The 18,744-nt window shown below is 33.8% G+C and overlaps 2 protein-coding genes across 8 annotated transcripts; one reads left to right on the top strand and one right to left on the bottom strand.

Annotated features, from left to right (window-relative positions):
* Window positions 1–3,317: 3,317 nt before the first annotated feature.
* LOC106105559 (SWI/SNF-related matrix-associated actin-dependent regulator of chromatin subfamily E member 1) lies at window positions 3,318–12,579 on the top strand. 7 transcript variants are annotated; one of them, XM_013285948.1, is made up of 15 exons: window positions 3,318–3,452; window positions 3,889–3,966; window positions 4,347–4,391; window positions 4,755–5,014; window positions 5,307–5,510; window positions 5,899–5,974; window positions 6,976–7,083; window positions 7,541–7,674; window positions 8,300–8,440; window positions 8,788–8,922; window positions 9,681–9,870; window positions 10,393–10,542; window positions 10,923–10,997; window positions 11,430–11,609; window positions 12,325–12,579. In XM_013285948.1, the coding sequence occupies exons 2-15, from the start codon at window positions 3,903–3,905 to the stop codon at window positions 12,357–12,359; spliced, it is 1,797 nt and encodes a 598-aa protein (XP_013141402.1). In that variant the 5' UTR covers window positions 3,318–3,452; window positions 3,889–3,902; the 3' UTR covers window positions 12,360–12,579. The 7 variants fall into 7 exon arrangements, with proteins under 7 accessions (XP_013141402.1, XP_013141403.1, XP_013141400.1 ...); XM_013285949.1 differs by having other exon boundaries at window positions 6,979–7,083; XM_013285946.1 differs by lacking the exon at window positions 5,899–5,974 and adding an exon at window positions 6,631–6,712.
* A 1,340-nt stretch (window positions 12,580–13,919) lies between these two features.
* LOC106105610 (RNA-binding protein 41-like) lies at window positions 13,920–17,455 on the bottom strand. Its single transcript, XM_013286028.1, has 5 exons — window positions 17,285–17,455; window positions 16,930–17,202; window positions 16,046–16,649; window positions 15,331–15,478; window positions 13,920–14,338 (listed from the first exon to the last, which is right to left on the bottom strand). Exons 1-5 carry the CDS (start codon window positions 17,287–17,289, stop codon window positions 14,226–14,228), a joined length of 1,143 nt encoding a protein of 380 aa, XP_013141482.1. The 5' UTR covers window positions 17,290–17,455; the 3' UTR covers window positions 13,920–14,225.
* Window positions 17,456–18,744: the final 1,289 nt, after the last annotated feature.

Consider the following 18,744-nt stretch of genomic DNA (forward strand, 5'->3'; position numbering starts at 1 on the left):
TTTTTACAATGAACCTTTGAACGTCTATGGTCAAAGATTTACAGATTCAAAAACAGGGTTTTGTAAGAAATAAATGAAACAACTTTTTAATTCTACTATAAAATGTATTAAAATCGAACGTTAAAAAAGTTATTTATTCATCATCTGTAACCAACCAGATATCACAGATCAAAATAACTATAAAACTACATTGCAAAGAATTCTTATAGCAGGAAATAAAAGAATGCTACATGTTTAAATTGAACAAAACAATCGAAACTCTCAAATTGACTTATAAAAATACACAATCACATTATAAATTAACTTAATTTAAAGTACCTGCCTTAAAACAATTATAAAAAACTTAAATTATTTTTATAAATGTACTTGTAAGTGTGAAGGTATACTTGTGTAAAGGTATTTTTAAACTCACATTAAAATAATTTGAATAATTCAGTCACCCATAATAAAACAAACATTTCATATTACTATTATACTCGTAAATGTTTATCATAAAGTATGTAAAAAGTGTCATTATTTATTTTATCTTCTATCGAGTTATTCAGATATAACACAGACGTATCAAACATTTTTAAAGTTAATTCTAACAAACATACCAACATTATTTAATCTAGATTAAAATTGGTGTGTGCTAATTAAAAAAAAATAACTTATATTTGGTAAAAACAAGAAGGACACTTTTTAAAAGTAAATCTTAAAATTGAAACTATTTTTAATCATAACGTGTTTCTACGATAATTCAATATTAAGACATTAACGTGACTAGCTTAAATCACAATAAATTATAGATTAAAATCACTTAATTAATTGCTTTCCAATATCTTTGCTCCCCATTTGTTACTTCTAAACTTATTATGATTTCGGGCGAACAACCGTAGTTCACCATAGAGGGAGGTACTCAAATATTTACAACTTTCAATATTTACAACGCAGCACTTGGCGTGTTATTATAATCTTTGCAATAAATTCACTTGCCGTTCGACAGCATTTTGAATTGCTTTCAACCAAATATTTTAATTCTCATCATATTCGGGTAAAGCCGGTAAACGCAGTCGTCTTTGGCGCCTTTTTCGGTGAACGGTTTTAATGGATTTTTTGAGCTCCATATTGCTGCATTCCTTGTCCTCCGGTAATGGCGGCAAATTGCGTTTCAATCGTCTCGGCAGGACACATTCAGTTTCGAAATTGTTGAGCTCTTTAATTCTCAACATATCGACGTCGAAGAAAGCACGTTGTAGCGGGAAAGAGATTTTCACCAACATTGTCGCTGATAAAATATAACGCGAGGAAACACGTGTAACTGCTACGATGTCGTTGAACCAACTGTCGCGCGGCACAGGGGCGGGCCGGGGACAGAGAACGCGCATGCAAGGCGACGATAGGTCAACATTATTTTTAGACAAACACTTGCATTAAACAAAGATTAGTGAGTTTACCGATTGTATGCAATATATTGAACAGGGAATAGCGCCAAATGTGTTATCTGTCCTCTTCTAATGAAGGTTAAATTCACTAAAAATATTTAAATAAAAATAATGTGTGAATATGCGAATGGTTAACTTGTAATATAAAAAAAGCAAGTGCAAAGATGAGAAAAAAGAAATAAAACATTCTCGAAGCTTAAAACACTCGTCGTCATGATAGGGATTGACGTGTTTGGTGTACCGTTTTGAAAGTAAGGAACATAAAAGCTAAAATCATTAAAAGTAGTTTTATTCTCAAGTGCAGTCCCTAACTATAAGAAATCATGATAAAGTTATAAACAAAATCTTCGTATAAAACAATAGAGGTACACATAAAAAATAGCAAATCTTATTTGCCTTAGCCAAGGTTAGTGCAACGCATACGACATCTTAAAGAGATTACTGCATCGTCTGATTTCAGACAAAAAGTGATTTATTATATTTGTTCTACGTATGAATTACGTAAACATTTTCACTTCATGATCGACTGGAAGATTTAGAAATTTAGGTAAAATAATAAGATAATAGTTGGATTTGCATAGTAACTATCTGAAAAGAGAAACAAGACTCAACCAAAACAAATAGTTCCTTCTCTAAGCAATAACAAAAAACATAAATCTAATTATATTCTAGGTGTTAACAGATCGCAAAATGTCAAGATGCCAAGTAAAGCACGTTGTAACGCATGCTTCCGAATTACTCATACCACTTCGCCGGCAATTAACAATATTATATTGCCACTACATTAATCTTAATACAGATCTTAAATAACATTTATATACAAGCTTTATGTAGTCTCATAATTCATTCAAAACTTTATTTTGCACAACTGGTCCAACGCTCTTGCGTCTTATCTTAGCCGAGAGATTTTTAAGTTCAATTGATACTAAAACTATCAGAAAAGAAAAGAGATTACTGAAATAAAATTGAAGAAGTCTTTTTTTATAAGAGAAGGAGGCAAACGAGCGGCGGGAACACTAAAGTGGTCAACGACGCCCATGGACAACCGCAACAACAGAGGAACTACAGATGCGCCGGCCTTTAAAGTCTAAAGAAAAAATTCAAACGAGAAAAATTATCGCTCCAAATCAATCAGGCCACAGTCCAGTTCGAGACAGCAATAAGCTTTAGCATTAAATTCCGAGGTTTAAGATTTAAAGCCTAAAAATTTAGACATCTATCCTATAAGAAAGATGACACCTATGTCATGTAATGGTACTTACATCATGCAGTGTTCAACAAACAATAGCTGATCATTAAAGCAAAATAAACCTTGTAAAATAATACGTTACTTGTTACTTGTCTTTAATAGCCTCATTCGTTACATCATAGTGAGGTCATAGACCGTGAATCGAAACAAAATATAGTTCTATTTGAAGATACGCCCCTGTACAAAATGCCACTTGGTCATGCAACGGAAAATATAGTTCAACATCTCAATCCAAGTGGACCAAACCCTACGCTGATTTGGCAACTATTGAGACTGTTACTTGCCAACTTCCGTAAACAATCATCGTATCAAATAATTCATACTTGACCTTATTATTACACCTAAAGACTTTAACCTATTGCTACGGAAATTACGTTACTTTTAAACGATAGACCTAATACAAATCACCGAACTATCACTTAGTTCAGGTTCAGAACAACGAAAAAGTAGACACTTTTCATAAAAGTTTCATCAAGATCATGGGAAATGTTTATTTTCCGTGAGATTTTCCCCTTTTTTAAGGTATAAGGTAAATGTAATAAAAGACGTTTCATCAAATACATCTATAAGCTTTATGGTTTTAGATTGCCTAAGTTTAATTCTTAATAATCTGTGGTCATCAAATGACAGATAACCAAAATGTCGGAATAAAATACTGTCAAAATCAAATGCGATGGCAAAGTGACGCTATCGTTTCCAACTTTTTGTTAAAGAAATACTAATATAAACATACAAAGGATATTGTTTCTAAAGTCCAATTACATTTTTATACCTTACAGGTAAGATATTGTTTAAGTAACTTTAATTGATTTAAAGACACGCCGGCATTAAATCTTTGTGGTATCAAGAATGGTTATTGAGCCTTGAGTACCAATGTTCTGGTTTTTAAATGTCAATATGTTAGTTCTGTTATTAATGTAATAATGCAAATAAAACTTGGAAATTATTGTTTTAAATATGTTTAATTTAACAGCTCTTACAATTTTAAAAAAGTCGCTTTGGTTTGCATTGTTTATGCTGTAATAAGCAAAAGTGGCACTGTTGCAATGCAACTTGCATCTTGGGGTTAGTGAGTTTAGAAGATTGTAAATGGATCACATTAAGATAAAGGTCGGGTCTTAACCATTTCCCACCATTCCTAACACTAAATTAAACCTTAACTTATTGTCATATAATAATCAAGTCATATCTTACATGTTTGTTTTGTTTTTTTAGGTTGAGTTCTCCGTATGGCAACACCAGGTTACAAACAGAACATATCAATGTCTATGCCAAGTCCGCAGAACAATCCGCGTTTGTATTTTTCCTTATTTAAAAATCCCTAAACAAATATCTTAGTTTATTTTTTATTGAAATATGATATTTTAATGAAATATTTATAATTAGATATGTATGTTATAGAATGTTGTTAGTTACTAACTGAATTTAACATGAAAGTGCTAGAGTCCTTGCAATGCAAGCTTAGCAGGTTCTGTACTTCTTGGTATTGCTGGTAACATTTAACCGCAGTATCAAAACCAGCATGCTGCTCTCTACGCTTTATCTCGTCCGATTGTTTGCATCTGCAACTTGTTCTCTTATGTTTTTCTTATAATTTTTATTATTCTTTACGCATTAGACTTATATAGTTCTATTTTGTTGGTTTTGTTTCATGTTATATTATGTTGAAACAGACTACATGATTGCGGGACCCCCAATGAGTTTCGGTATGATGAAAGGTAAAAATGAATTTATTTAGTTCTACTATTCAAAATTTTTTCACAATCTCATCCTATTCGGATTTAGGTACTTTATGGGGTATAAAAATTTAATTCACACACAAAATTTTTCCGTTTCCAAAATCACATGCATACATTCTTACACTACTTATCTATTCTCTGCTGAATTAGTGCCTTAACAATTACTAGCTGTTACTGACTGCTCGCTCAACCTAATACTAAACACTGATTAAACAATTTTGGATTTAGTGCATTTATGTTTTTTTATCTTTTATTTTTGTCCTCGCCTCCCTCCTGTCCTATCCCCTTATGCTTTTTGTTTTTTTCTTTCATTGTATTGCCGCCCCGCTGCTTGGCTTGAAGGCGGTATGAATGCACCGCCACATAACCAATACCAGTACCACCCGCAATACCAAGGTGGGCCAGTGTCCCACGGGGGCTTCGGAGGGTGGCCGCCTCCACAACAACCGCGTTTCGCTGCAGAGAATGCAAGGAGAGCCACCTCGGGGGGCGGGGGCGCCACCACGCAGGCCTCAAAGGATGATAAAACCAGTCCATTTATATCTACCGTGCATTCACATCCTGGATTTCAGCCACAAAAGATCGGAAAAGGATCTGGTGTAGTATGTACCTTACTATATTAATTCATTTACTTGCTAGTAAGTTATAATATTATTTGAACAAATGTTACTACTACATAATACTTACTTCTGACTTACTAATATAATAAATGCTACATTTTGAACCTTTGGATGACTTCCACAAATCTCAATGAAGACAGGCAGAACACATAGGCTAGTTTTAAGTTTTATTTATCCACAAAGTACCAGGAAAAAGTTGTTGTATTAATTAATAATCATTTTGTTATATTGATAATTGTTTACATATATTTATCTAAAAATCTATCCTACACAGGGTTCTTCCCTACCAAAGCCACCGAAGGCTCCGGAGAAGCCACTAATGCCGTACATGCGTTACTCTCGTCGTGTCTGGGACAGTGTGAAAGCTGCTCACCCAGATCTGAAGCTATGGGAAATTGGCAGAATTATCGGTGGCATGTGGAGGGATTTACCTGAATCGGAGAAAGCTGGATTTGTTGATGAATATGAAGCTGAGAAGGTAAATTAATATTTTAATGTTTTATGCAATACATGGACATGTGAGAAACCTCTATTGGAGGGTCATGGTCGAGTTAATGGTCAACCTCCATAAGTGAATAACTTTGATTTCAGAAAGCGCTATATAATAAGAAATTATTCAGATTTGTTTATTTAAGTAAAAAAAAAATTACGGCATTGTTAATTTTTTAATTGCTTAAAAAAATCATTCATTATGTTTTATTTTAATTGTTTAAGAAAATATTATAAAAGCATGTGTAAAGAGAAAATCAATATAGACATATTGATACTTTAGACAGACTTCTATAAAATGTGTAACAAGTACTAGGAATATTACAATTTTTTGCATATAAAAAAAAAATTGCAAGTAAATATAATTTTGGGCATAGGCGCAGTATACAGAAATGATGAAAGCATACCAAAGTTCGCCCCCGTACATTCAGTGGTTGGCGCACAAAACACGAGGTTTGAACCCGTTCAATTTGGTACATCACTAAACCATTGGGATCTGTTTGTGTACACGCATTCACATCACTAGCTTCATTATAATACGGGCTTATACACAAAAAGTAATAAAAAAAAATAAACAAATTCAGTGTTAAATTTTTTTGGGTTTTTTTTTGTAGATGATGGAAATGTGTTTATAATAATCACAATATTTGTGACTTTATAAATCATAGGAAATAGTAGTTTTTATAAATTAAATCAATGGTGTTTAATTTATAAAAAAAATCATTATGTTTATTGGTTATAATATATGCATTTTTCATTTAGTATGTTATAATCTTCAAAATCAAATAAAACTGACTCGATTCAAACTTAATATCATAAACTTATTATAAATACAACTATTGGATCCTGAGTTACATAATATTATAAATTAATAAAAAAAAAATCCCCCTTAACTTCTTTAATACAATTTTTTTTCTAAAAGCTAAACAAAAGTCAATGAAAACACTGGCTATTCAGTCAACCATAGATTATAAAAATTATCTTGTCTATGTCAATTATATAATCTATGTTTTTATTTGATTTTGCCATGTGACTAACACTCGCACATAATAATAACCATTTTTGTCCTACATGCACTTCACCTCATACATTGCACGGACTTTTGCTAGTCTGAGTACGAAAAGAGTTTGAAGGCTTACCACAACTCGCCGGCGTATCTCGCATATATCGCGGCGAAAAACAAAGCAGTAGGTAAGCAAGGTCACTTTGATGAATCATTTGTACAAAAAAACATTCAAAAAAAGTCCTATCAAATTGTGTTGTATATTGAAATTTCTAAAATTCAATATACCTTAATTCTGATTTGAGAACTTAACTCTAGTAATTTTATTAATGATATACAAAAAAAAGCTATTTTTTTAATCCAATATTGTGTTTAATGTATATAAAAAAAAAAAAACAAAAGCATTAAAAATCAATGTTTGTATCATATTTGTTAACACATATTTTATCAGTAGTAGGTAATCTAGAAGATGAAAGCTCAAGCAAGAAAGGAAGCTCACAGAAGGAACAGCAGCAACAAGACAGAAGAATTGATATACAACCAGCGGAAGATGAAGAAGGTAACGAATTACTTCTTGGTTTTTATATTAATATTTACTTTACAAATTAACAAAAACTATGTGGATGGATTAATAAAAAAAAATCTTTTCTTCTAAAGTTTTCTTTTAGATTTCAACATTCTATATATAATATTACTAATTAATATATTAAGTTACAAAAGAATTCATTATCAACCCATTTCCCTACAGAGGGTAGGCACAGTTTGTGCTGCTCCATATATTTCTATTAGCCGTTATATCTGAATCCACTTCCTTAAGCATATCCTCTTTCTCATAACCCATACTTTCTTCGGTCTTCCACTACCTTTGTGGCCATCCACATTCAATCTTAACACCTGATTTATGTCCCCATCTATTTGTTAGGTTACAAAAGAATTATGTTAGGAGAGCCATAAACAAGAAACAGAATAGAATAGAATGGAAGAGAATTATGAAAAAAAAACTTTATTTCTTTCAGATCAAGATGAGGGTTTATCAGTGAAGCACGTGGCATACGCACGATATCTACGGAACCATAGACTTATAAATGAAATATTCTCAGACACGGTCGTGCCTGACGTCAGGTCTGTGGTCACTACCGCTAGGATGCAAGTGCGTATTAAAATATCTCATTTACATAAATCAATCTTTATATGTTACGAGCTGTTGCCCGCGACTTCGTCCGCGTGTTGTTAGAAAACATACGAACTATATTAATTACAAAAAGCTACTTATCCCTCGGGAACCGGACATTTCTCGGGGATGAAGCTTATCCCATGTGTACTCCAAACTTTGTTTTATATCTGTGCCAAATTTCAATAAGATATGTTGAACCGTTGCAGAATGATCGAGTAAACATTAAAAAACTAAATTAATGAATCCCACGGGAACCGTAACTATTGCCGGGATAAAAAGTAGCCTATGTGTTCTTCCTGACTATGCTCTAAACCTGTGCCAAATTTCATGGAGATCCGTTCAGCCGTTTAGGCTACAAACGCTAATAAACATCCATCCATCCATCTAAACTAAGCATTTATAATATTAGTAAGAAGACTTGAAGGACCACATTTTAAAAACTCTGTTTCTACTTAAAGTTGATAAGTTTTAAAAGTATTTTAACTGGAGTTAAAAATGTATTTTTAGAAAGTTACAGTTTATTCAAACAAATCCGACTTAAAGGACCATTTTTCTTTTAAATTTCATAGTAAAACTTAAGATTTTTTTTTTCTCTTTGTAGATCTTGAAGAAACAAGTGCAGTCATTGACAATGCATCAGACAAAATTAGAAGATGAATTACAACAGATAGAAGAGAAGTTCGATGCAAAGAAGAGAAAGTTTATTGAGAGCAGTGAGACATTCCAAGAAGAATTAAAGAAGGTAACTTGAGATAAATTTATCACAACATCAGGGAAATATTTAAGTTTATTCTCTAGAAAAAGAAGTTAGCAAGATAGAAATAAGAATACAGAAGAATTTAATGACTCCTTTTGGGAAGTCGGTCAAAAGATATATTTGTTTACTAACTTTCGCTAGCGACTCTATCCGCATGGAATTAAAAAAAAAAGTGTCTTGTAAGAATTTAATGGAAGTAAAAAAAAAAAAGCCTTTGTGTTCTTCCAGACTCCAAATTTCATCGAAATCCGTTCAGCAGTTTAGTCTACAAACATCCATGTAAACTTTCGCATTTATAATATTAGTATGATCAGTATATTCCTGTTTGGCAGCACTGCAAGCCAGCTGTGGACGAGGAGACATTCCAGCGCATGGTGGAGCGCGCCGTGGAGCAGCTGAGGCGCGGCGGACAGCCGCAGCCCCTCGCGCCACACCTCACACCTCACCTCGCCACTAGAAAGGAGGAGGTATAGCGTTTTACCAGCTTTATCACCTCGCACCTCACCTCGCCACTAGAAAGGAGGAGGTATACCGATTTACCAGCTTTATTACCTCGCATCTCACCTACCCATTAGAAAGGAGGAGGTATACCGATTTACCAGCTTTATCACCTCGCATCTCATCTCTCCACTAGAAAGGAGGAGGTATACCGATTTACCAGTTTTATCTCTATCGCCTAGTTGTTCTACTTCTAGATGTCAGTCACCGGTCGCAGATGTCTGCCTACAGACTTATTCAAATGGGGATATATTTAAGCGGATTTATTCCAGCTGCAGATGTCGGCCAACAAACTTTTACAGCTGCAGATTTCTGTCATCAGACTTATTACCGTTGCAGATGTCTGTCAACAGACTTCTACAGCTGCAGTCTATGGGCAGATTTAATCCATTTCCAGATGTTTATTGGCAGAATTATTCTAGTGGCAGATGTCTATAGACAGACTGGTCACAGTTACATATGTCTAAAGGTCCATCCAGACCGGAATGTAGACCAGAGCAAATATTTTCTTACAATTTATATGATTTTAACAAAGGTTAATTTAACTTTAGATGTCTTTTCTTATCTTTACGTCTTAATATTATAAAGCTTGAGCTTTAAAAATTTTATAAAAACCGAATACCTGTTCCGGTAAATGCTGGTCTCTGAACGAACACCTATTCCAAATATTCACCTATTTTGGGCATATAAGTTGATTTGCCAACTCATATTATGTTTAACTCCACAGCCAATGGAACAAGATACAAATCAGATAAAATCTGAAGCAAATGGTCCGAACCCGCCCACACAAGTGGATAAAGTTTCCACTACGGAGGTGAAGCCTGACAGCAGCACTACCACGGAGCTGAACAAGCCTGAAGAAGAAGCCGCTAAAGAACCTCCAGCTGAAGCTGCCCCTAGTGTACCTGAAGTTGAAAGTAAGTTACTAAAATATACAGGGTAATTTATAACATGGATCAAAAAATAGAAGGAAGATGTCAATAATTATTGTTTAAACCCATTTTGTTTCACGATTTTCTATAAGAACGCTTCTTTTATTAGTGTTAATCGAAATAAAGCAACAAATACGAAAGCCCAATTAGTTGGCTTATGTAAGATAACAAATTATTACTGAAAACACATATTTCGGACGCAAGGGTACAATACAGCCGATTGGATTAAGAGATTTTTAAAATCTCGATATTTTGGGCATAATCTTAATAAAATAAATAGCTATTTAGGTCCTCTACTTCCACAAAGCTTTGATCAAACGCACAGGCAAATTTCAATCAAAAGAAAATGGGATTTAAAAATATAGAAAATCACGTAAAATACTGTGGGCTTAATCGATGGCTATTGGGGATTCTCTTCCACAAAGTTTTGATCCGTACGTTTAGTCACCCTGTATAATATCCAGTTTTATGAATAGAATGTAATGAGTTTTATGTTTTTTCTTATAGATAAAGAAGAGAAGCCAGTGGAACTGAAAGTAGAAGCGAAAGAGCCTGTGGCCACGCCCCCAGCCGCCCCCGCGCCCGGCCCAGCCCCCGGCCCCGCCCCCGGCGTGCCGCAACCCCCGCCACAGCACATCACCTCGCCGCCACACCACTGTAACTTTGTTTTTTTAACCCCCTTTAACCTTTCTAACTTATACTTATGTATAACCGGAATATTTTGATACTGGTATACATCTAGCTTTTAAATTCAATCTCATACTTTTGTCTCATTTCTCTAGTATGGTCGACTAATTTTATAGCCTAATGAACGTTACAACAATAAAAAAAAATTAAAAGCAACATATGCTTGTTTAGTAAACATTATAAAGAGAAAATCTGTTTGTTTCATTGTAATGAAATAATTTAAAAAACGCGGACGGAGTCGCGTGCGAGAGCTTACTAGCTTACTGGCTAAAATAAAACAATTAAGAGAAATAAAGTATTGTATGTGTTATTACAGCTATGATGATATTTTGATTATTGTATTATTACAGCGATGATGATACCGCCGAACGCGAACGCTCCGCCCCACCAGGGACCTCCCCACGCCGGCCCGCCCCCGCCCCCGGGTACGGTAACATTATTGTCTTAATTCATATTTACTTTAGGAATTAGCGTTCGGTGGATTAAAAAAATATGCATTTTTGCATACACCAGTTTCCTACCAATAAATTAATCGGAACAAACGCTGACTTGCAGGCAGACAGACAAACAGATAGACAGATGTTCTCTGTCTCCTTAGCTTGTATCCCATATGGTGGTGAGTTAGAAACGTAAATGTTTTTTCGTTTAAGATAACGAAAATGCATATTTCCGAAATATATGCATAATATACTCCATAAATTAATTTACGAACGCAATAGGCAGAAAAGGGCTACGTTTAAAGCACAAACACTACGATTTTATTTTAGTCAAAGTACTTTGAGGTTTACTTTTTTTCTGCCTATTTTTGGAACTTTGAATGTCACTGGACACCCTGTATAATACTGCTACGTTCGTAGGCGGCGGCTACGGACCGGGCTACGGCGGGCGGTACTACGGCGGCTACGGCAGCGGCTTCCCCCCCGGATACTACTACACGGGGGAGCACTACGCGCATATGCCGCACGCGCATATGCCACACCATGCACCACACCCCGCACCCCACCCTGCGCCTCATACCGCCCCCCACCACCTCAAACGTGAGTATAGGTTTTTGTATGAGGGGAGCAAAGATACCCTAATTGTTAATGTTAGTTGGTTTGAATTAAATTTGGATAGTCAAATATTGTAAACCATATGCAAGTTTTTTAAAACCTTGAATATGAAGATATGAATTAACAAAAATTTCATCTTAATTTAAGAAATAACGATATTTTTGTAGATTGCATTTTACTATGATTTCAAGATGGCAACTCTACAAAATGTATGACATTTTTACTATCCCCTCAATATGTCTATTAAATAATAGAATTTGGCTGATGAATTAAAATTTCCAATTCAATATTTTAAAAACTATTGTTGCAAATTAAAACGATTAATAAATCTATTAACTTCTCAATTATGTTTATTAATCCAAGTTTTGACTTGTACCAACATAACCTTAGCAATCTATTCTATATGAAAATCAAAGAGTATCAAAATTATAAAATCTAACTTCTAACTAATATTATAAATTCAAAAGTTTAGATGGATGGATGTTTGTTAGTTTGTAGCCTAAACGGCTGAACGGATTTCGACGAATTTTGGTATAGATGTAAAGGGTCTGGAAGAACACATAGAACACACTTTTGTTTTTTTTTTTAATTTCACGTACACGGATTCGCGGGCAAAAGCTAGTCTGTTAATTAAAAAGCTTATCAAGAAATGTGTAACACTATATAAATATTTGTTTATATTTTTATTTGAATTTTCCAGCGGAGGAATCACAAGTAAAGAAAGAGGGCGAATGATTGTCACCTAAGCGCGTCGTCAAACGACGTCGCAAATCCTCGCCGAAGGAACAACAGTGAACAGTGTGTACATTGACGAAACATGTACAGAAACATCCGTTATGTTTTTGTATACTAGTGTTTTCAGTTATATTGACTCCTAGTGTTTGTGAAGTGTCAACATTGAACATAAATATAGAAGTAAGTTTAAGATAAAATTGGATGTGAAATATAATTTAAATAAAGGTATGTATGTTTTCTTTTTTAGGTTAAATGTAATTACTATCGGCATATTTTTTGGTTAAAAAATAAATAATATTCAATTTATGTTTGTAAAATGTTCGCTGTTAATATATTCTTGTAAACGAGAATGTTTTTTTTTTGACAGTGGTAGAGCCCACTTTAACATCTTCGCATGAATGGGTCGACTTGCCCGGTGAAATACCACGACCACACAGAAAACAGGCGTGAAGTGGGAGCAATTCCATGTTTTGTCTGATGAGTGTGGTGGCGGAGGCCTAATTTTAGTCCTTTTCCCTTTCCACCCTGTTCTTAACAGGAAAGGATGGGAAGAAAAAGTGGATTTGATGGTGGACGAGACACATATGAGGGGAAAATGTCCTCTTTATGTGCGTCTCCTCCTCCGTCAATGAAAGGTAGGCAATGCATATGCAATTGCGGATGTTTATGGTCATGGATTCAGGTGGCCACTTGCTCGTTTGCCACCTTATAATATAAAAAAAAATGTTGCATTTCATAAATGGCCACCATTTCTTTATTTTGAAAATTGTGAGATAGTGTAGATTGTATATACAAGCTATATAGCTAAATAATATATAGTTTAGCATTACACTGAAAATATTTTAGAATTTACATTTTAGCATAAAAGACAATTTAGTCTAAATATTTTGGGTTGGAATGAGGTGTAAGACGAAATAACTTTATTACGGTAATCTGACAAGCAATATAAAAACCCTCACCATAATATATGGCAATTTTTCTATAAGTGGAATACGGAGGATTTCCGCGATTGTACTTTTGAAACAAAGAAGTAGCTGGTACCAGCCCCCTATCCAATGTCTTACGAATATTGGTGAGTCAAAATGGCGGATGTACCATAGCGAATTAAATTATACCATTTACTAACAAAATGTACCTAAAATGTACCTCGCTCAAAAAAAATTGTACCTTCTCTAGAACGCAATTATAATGAAACTTGTTTTCGCCCGCGACTTCGTCCGCGTTGAATTATAAAAACTAAAGTGAGTAGGCTCTATGTTCTTCCAGACTATCCTCTTCATCTATACCGAATTTTATCGAGATCTTCAGCCGTTTGGGCTACAAATTCTAACAAATATCCATCCATCTAAACTTTCGCACTTATATTAGTAAGATTAAGTTACACCCGCCATTTTGACTCTCACGAATATTGCTAGTTGAATCGACAAAATATATAGGAATTAGGTTCACGGGCTGACAGTCAGCTGACAGTCAGCCCGTGAACATGGCGCATGCAACTGTGCCGAAATATCGGGAGCTAAAACAATTCAATCGTGGTAAGAAACTCGTATCTTACGACCATTATATTTGTAAAAACCACGACAGTTTAAAGTTATTTATCAAATCTTATCATCAGTTCTATACATTTTTAACTTTTGAATCATCAATAGTGATAATTGTATGTTACTTAATTTAAGAAGATAAGGGCTTTTACTATCACTGTTAGATTTAACTAAGGATTTAGAAATAAAAATCATTTTAGTGTAAGCATAATTTCATAGACATTTCTAATCTTAGTATATATTAATACATTGATTTGATTATATTAGATTGATAATATAAATAGATTTTAAATACTAAAGTAATGTGTAATTGAGAATTGTATGTTTATCTGTTATCTTGGATGCGGTTGCTGTTCCGACCAAACTGTGCAATGATTGGTTGACCACTGAGAATTGTACCGTTGACTTCGTCCAATGCTTTAATGGCTAGATTTTCACCTGGAATAAATGATTTTATTGTATTATGGTGTTTTTATTTTTATTTAATTAAAATGGAACTCTCAAAGAGATTCAAATATATAGAGGAGACATACACTTTGCTATGAACAGTTTTTTACAAAAATACTGTTAGTAAAGTCAAACACACTTGACAAATTAATAATTTTTTTACCACTACCAAGTATTGAATATTCAAATAAGCGCCAATAGCCTAATAGTTTGGGGTACGGACTACAGATCTTGCGGTCGAGGGTTCGAATGCCGCCATTCGACTATTGTCGTGAACCATATCCTAGCACAAGCCTACAGCTTAGTCGGAATGGTTAAAGGAAATATTAGTAAATTAACAAAAATCTAGTGATATTTAAAAAAAAAGTTATGTCTATACATAGATCAAACTATTAAAAAAAATAATATGTTACAGTAGTGATCAGAAGGTAATTTAAGATTCAGTTTTAGACCATGGCTATAATTGGCAATTTTTTTTTTAATTTATTTTTACAGGGGGCTTTGTCGCGAAGCGACGATAACGCCCCAGAAATCGGAAATTTGTTTTATATAAATCTGTGGTCCATTTTCAGTTTTTTGTTTTTAAATTAATTAAAACATGTAAAAAACCACCCTCAACTCCCATTCAGCAGCTAATTAAATTGCCTCTCATTTTCATGTTTATCAAAATTGTAACTAGTTTATTTAACAGACTTATTATAAATATTTTTAAGAAACTATTAAAAAGTTACAAACTAGTTACTAACTAACATGCCACCTGAGAAATTACCTTTTATTCTTAAAGTAAATACAGCCTGGTAGCTATGCAATAATCAAACTATTCAACAACAAGGAACTTACTGATTACACAAATTAAAAAAAAAACTGGGGAATATATTGGCATGTAAACTTAACACTGATAGTACCGAACACACAAATAATCAGGTGAAAAAATAGTTCACTTCTCTTATATGTATTAAATGTCTGTTAAATTTATTACATACTTGAAAATGTGACAAAAGCCTGTCCCCTCATACGGCCGCTGAGCAATCGTACATCGATGGGTCCACCATTTTCCAATAGGAATTGATTGAATAGTAAAGAGATACGTTCTTCAGATACCGCTGGAGATATGTTCTTTAAATATAACACCTGGAAATGTAAATTATAGAATTTTGTTATAGACAAACTATTGATTGGCTAGCTCCATAGATTCTTATATAAATAGAGGAGTAGTCAACACTTGGCTTAACATTTTTAACATAATCTCTCTGCTAGTAAAAAGTAAATTGCACTTGACAAATTTATTATTTGATAGCCCTATCTGTTCCTGAATATTCTAAAGCACATAAATTATGAAAGAATTAATTTTGTCAATACATGGCTCAAATTATGAAATTATGTCACTCAGTAGTATTAGGGGTAAGTTTAAAATTTTGCATTTTGCATTTTACATTTAAGCAACCTCGGCCAGGTTATTTCTACTTCTTTCTATCATACTAATCTTGCTAATGTTATAAATAGTAAATTTTATATGGATGTATGTGGGGATTTGTAGTTGGAACTGCTGAATGGATCACAATGTGGCATAAATGGGGTCAATCTGGGAGAAAACATAGGTTACTACCATTACCTACTATTACTTACTACCCTACTACCTTTTGTTTTATGAATTTCCCACTGACGGGAAAACTAATTTCGAAATTATGTATAACGTACTTTTGATGGTATCCCAGGTTCATAATCCTTAAATCTGTCCATAGCCTTGATATCATCCAGGTTCATCTTAGTTCCTTCTAGCAGTTGCTCTTCCGCTGGATTCACAGGCATCACAATATCTACTGCTCGGAATTCATCCCTCGCTTCATCTTGCACTGGCTCTAATCTTAATATTTTATTATCTTTTATTGTGTACATTGTCTGTGCTTTTGGGCCTATTAATTTATCTTTTGATGTATTAGGTAGTCCCTTAGATGTACTGCATTCTGGAAGTCTTTCTGGGATGTCTTTTACATCCCACAAACTCCCAGGCTTACTTGTTGAGGGTTGTGATTCATTGTGTGTCGTAACAAGTTGTAATTGCTTTTGTTGCGCGATAATCTTTTCTTTCTTTCTTTCCAGACGTCTTAACAGCTTTCTTCTCTTTGTTATTGGCATTATGTTGTCATTTCTTAAATGACCAAAGAGATCTTCCTCTATTTCTTTCAATTCATGCATAGGATGACTTTCAGGATAGAATTTAAGAGCCCTCTTTGGCTTTGTTTCGCGAGTTTGTTCATTTTTACTTGTAGAAGTACTTGGTGCTACAGTATTTTGCTTTGAACTGAAAAATTTGTTTGTTGTAGCACAATTTTATATACTGCATGTCTATACTAATCTTATAAAGAGGAAAGATTTGTATTTTGTATGTATTGAAATAACTCAAGAACTACTCAAAATGATTTCAACATTAAAAAATTGCTTTATCAGTAAGTAACACAGGCTATTTAATATATGATTACATGCAGGTGAAGTTGCAAGAAACAGCTAGTAATTTAATGAAATGCTTATTATATGGAATCTTAAGTTCATAGATATGCAATGTATTTGTTCATAAGACTCACCTGCTAAAGGCTTGAAAATGATTTATTTTATTATAAATCTCATCCAATTTAGTTTTCAAAACAGAGGATTCAATTTTTTTGCGCTGATCTAAAAGACCAGCTTCGTTTTCTTGATATAGTTTCACTTCTTCATTAGACAATCCAACTTTTTTTAGCCACTCTATATGTTGAATGTCTTTTTCTGCTTTCGAAAAATCTTGTAATGTGGACAATCCATACTTCGTAAATGGTAAAACTTCGGTGTTTTTCTCAAATTCCTTTGGTAACTCAGAACTGGAAAATGCAAAACAACAATAAGATTGGTTTTTCTGACATTTACAATTCCAACTAGAATCTTTATTGTATTAATACGCACCACATTTTAAACACTCGCGTCTTAGTAAATCACATACAACTGTATCATATGAATGAAATCGTTTATTCCTTTGCGCTTGGTTTATTTCGCCATTCTCAAATTATGAAGGTTCAACCAACATCAATTTCAACCTTGATTTTATGGGAGGCAATAATGTACAACCACGATAATGCACGGCCCAATAATCCGTGTACAAACAAAGAGATTTTAGTACATGAATTATCGGGCCGTGCATTATTGGGTCGTGCATTATCGGGCCGTACATTATCGGTACGGGCCAATAATCCGTGTCCAATAAAAAGTATGTACACGAATTATTGGGTCGTGCATTATTGGGCCGTACATTATCGGGCCGTACATTATTTGCATCTCCCCGGACTCTGGAGGTGTTGGTCTATTAAAACACTCGTATTCACATATTCAACTGGTATATTTGCAATATAAAACAGTCACATATTACATTTGATAAAGTTTTATGTTTATATATGTTGCCCGGTACTTGTCGTGATAAGTCTCTGTTTACAAACATCAAATTCTTTATAAAATTTAAATACACTGTTCCAATATTCAAATCATCCTTCTTGTACAAGGTGTTGCCAGCCAGTAACATAACATATAAAAACCTCAACACTGTTCTAGTAATACATCCATGCTTTCAATTATTTTCCGTAAGACCCCTAAAACCTGTGTTTTTGTCTTAAGTGGGCCGTAACTCTCCTCTGGTCCGAAACTAATCTTGGGTAGTACACGTACAATGTACTAAAAAGTAATGTTATTAAGCACTGTACTAAAAGTAACATTACCGAACGGCTTCTGTTAATCAGACATTTGGCACTTTTAGTACACTACGCAATATCAGTGTTTGCCTCTTCATTGTTTGATTGTATTGAATATTTGCCAGTTTGAAGCATCCACCTTCAGTAATGAGAATCAAAAGTGGATAAAATTGTTTATAACTTAAATTAACATATGTTTGACCCTACTTAAAATTAGATGTGAAGGAATCTGTAACTTTCGTTATATTCTATTTATGTTATTGTTTACTCACGAATCTGAAGTACTAAAGGTACTAAAAGTGTGTACTAGTATGTCTTACCTATTGTACTAGTGTGGTGTGCACTTGCAGATGTCCGATTAAGCACAAGACTATCCGAAACTGTTTAATCTACCCTTCTCTGGGTTGTTTTTTAACAAAGTAACGTTTTCAAAAGATCCTTGACATTTTTCAGAACAAATAAATTTAACATCTTTTCGTAAAAAGGATATTGTCAACAAATACATAGTATTTATTAAAATCATATCTATTAGATCAGGTATTTATTACATTTTGTTTTTTATGTTTATTGTTATAGTGGCAAGAATTACATTTTATAATTTTAATCTAAACAAGGCACAAACCATAAATAACAGTAAAATCTTTTTGACCAATGAGTGACGAGTTGAATTGACCAATAGGAAGA

This window comes from Papilio polytes, unplaced genomic scaffold (genome assembly GCF_000836215.1).
Source record: "Papilio polytes unplaced genomic scaffold, Ppol_1.0 DF822845.1, whole genome shotgun sequence".
In the NCBI taxonomy this organism is placed as follows: domain Eukaryota; kingdom Metazoa; phylum Arthropoda; class Insecta; order Lepidoptera; family Papilionidae; genus Papilio; species Papilio polytes.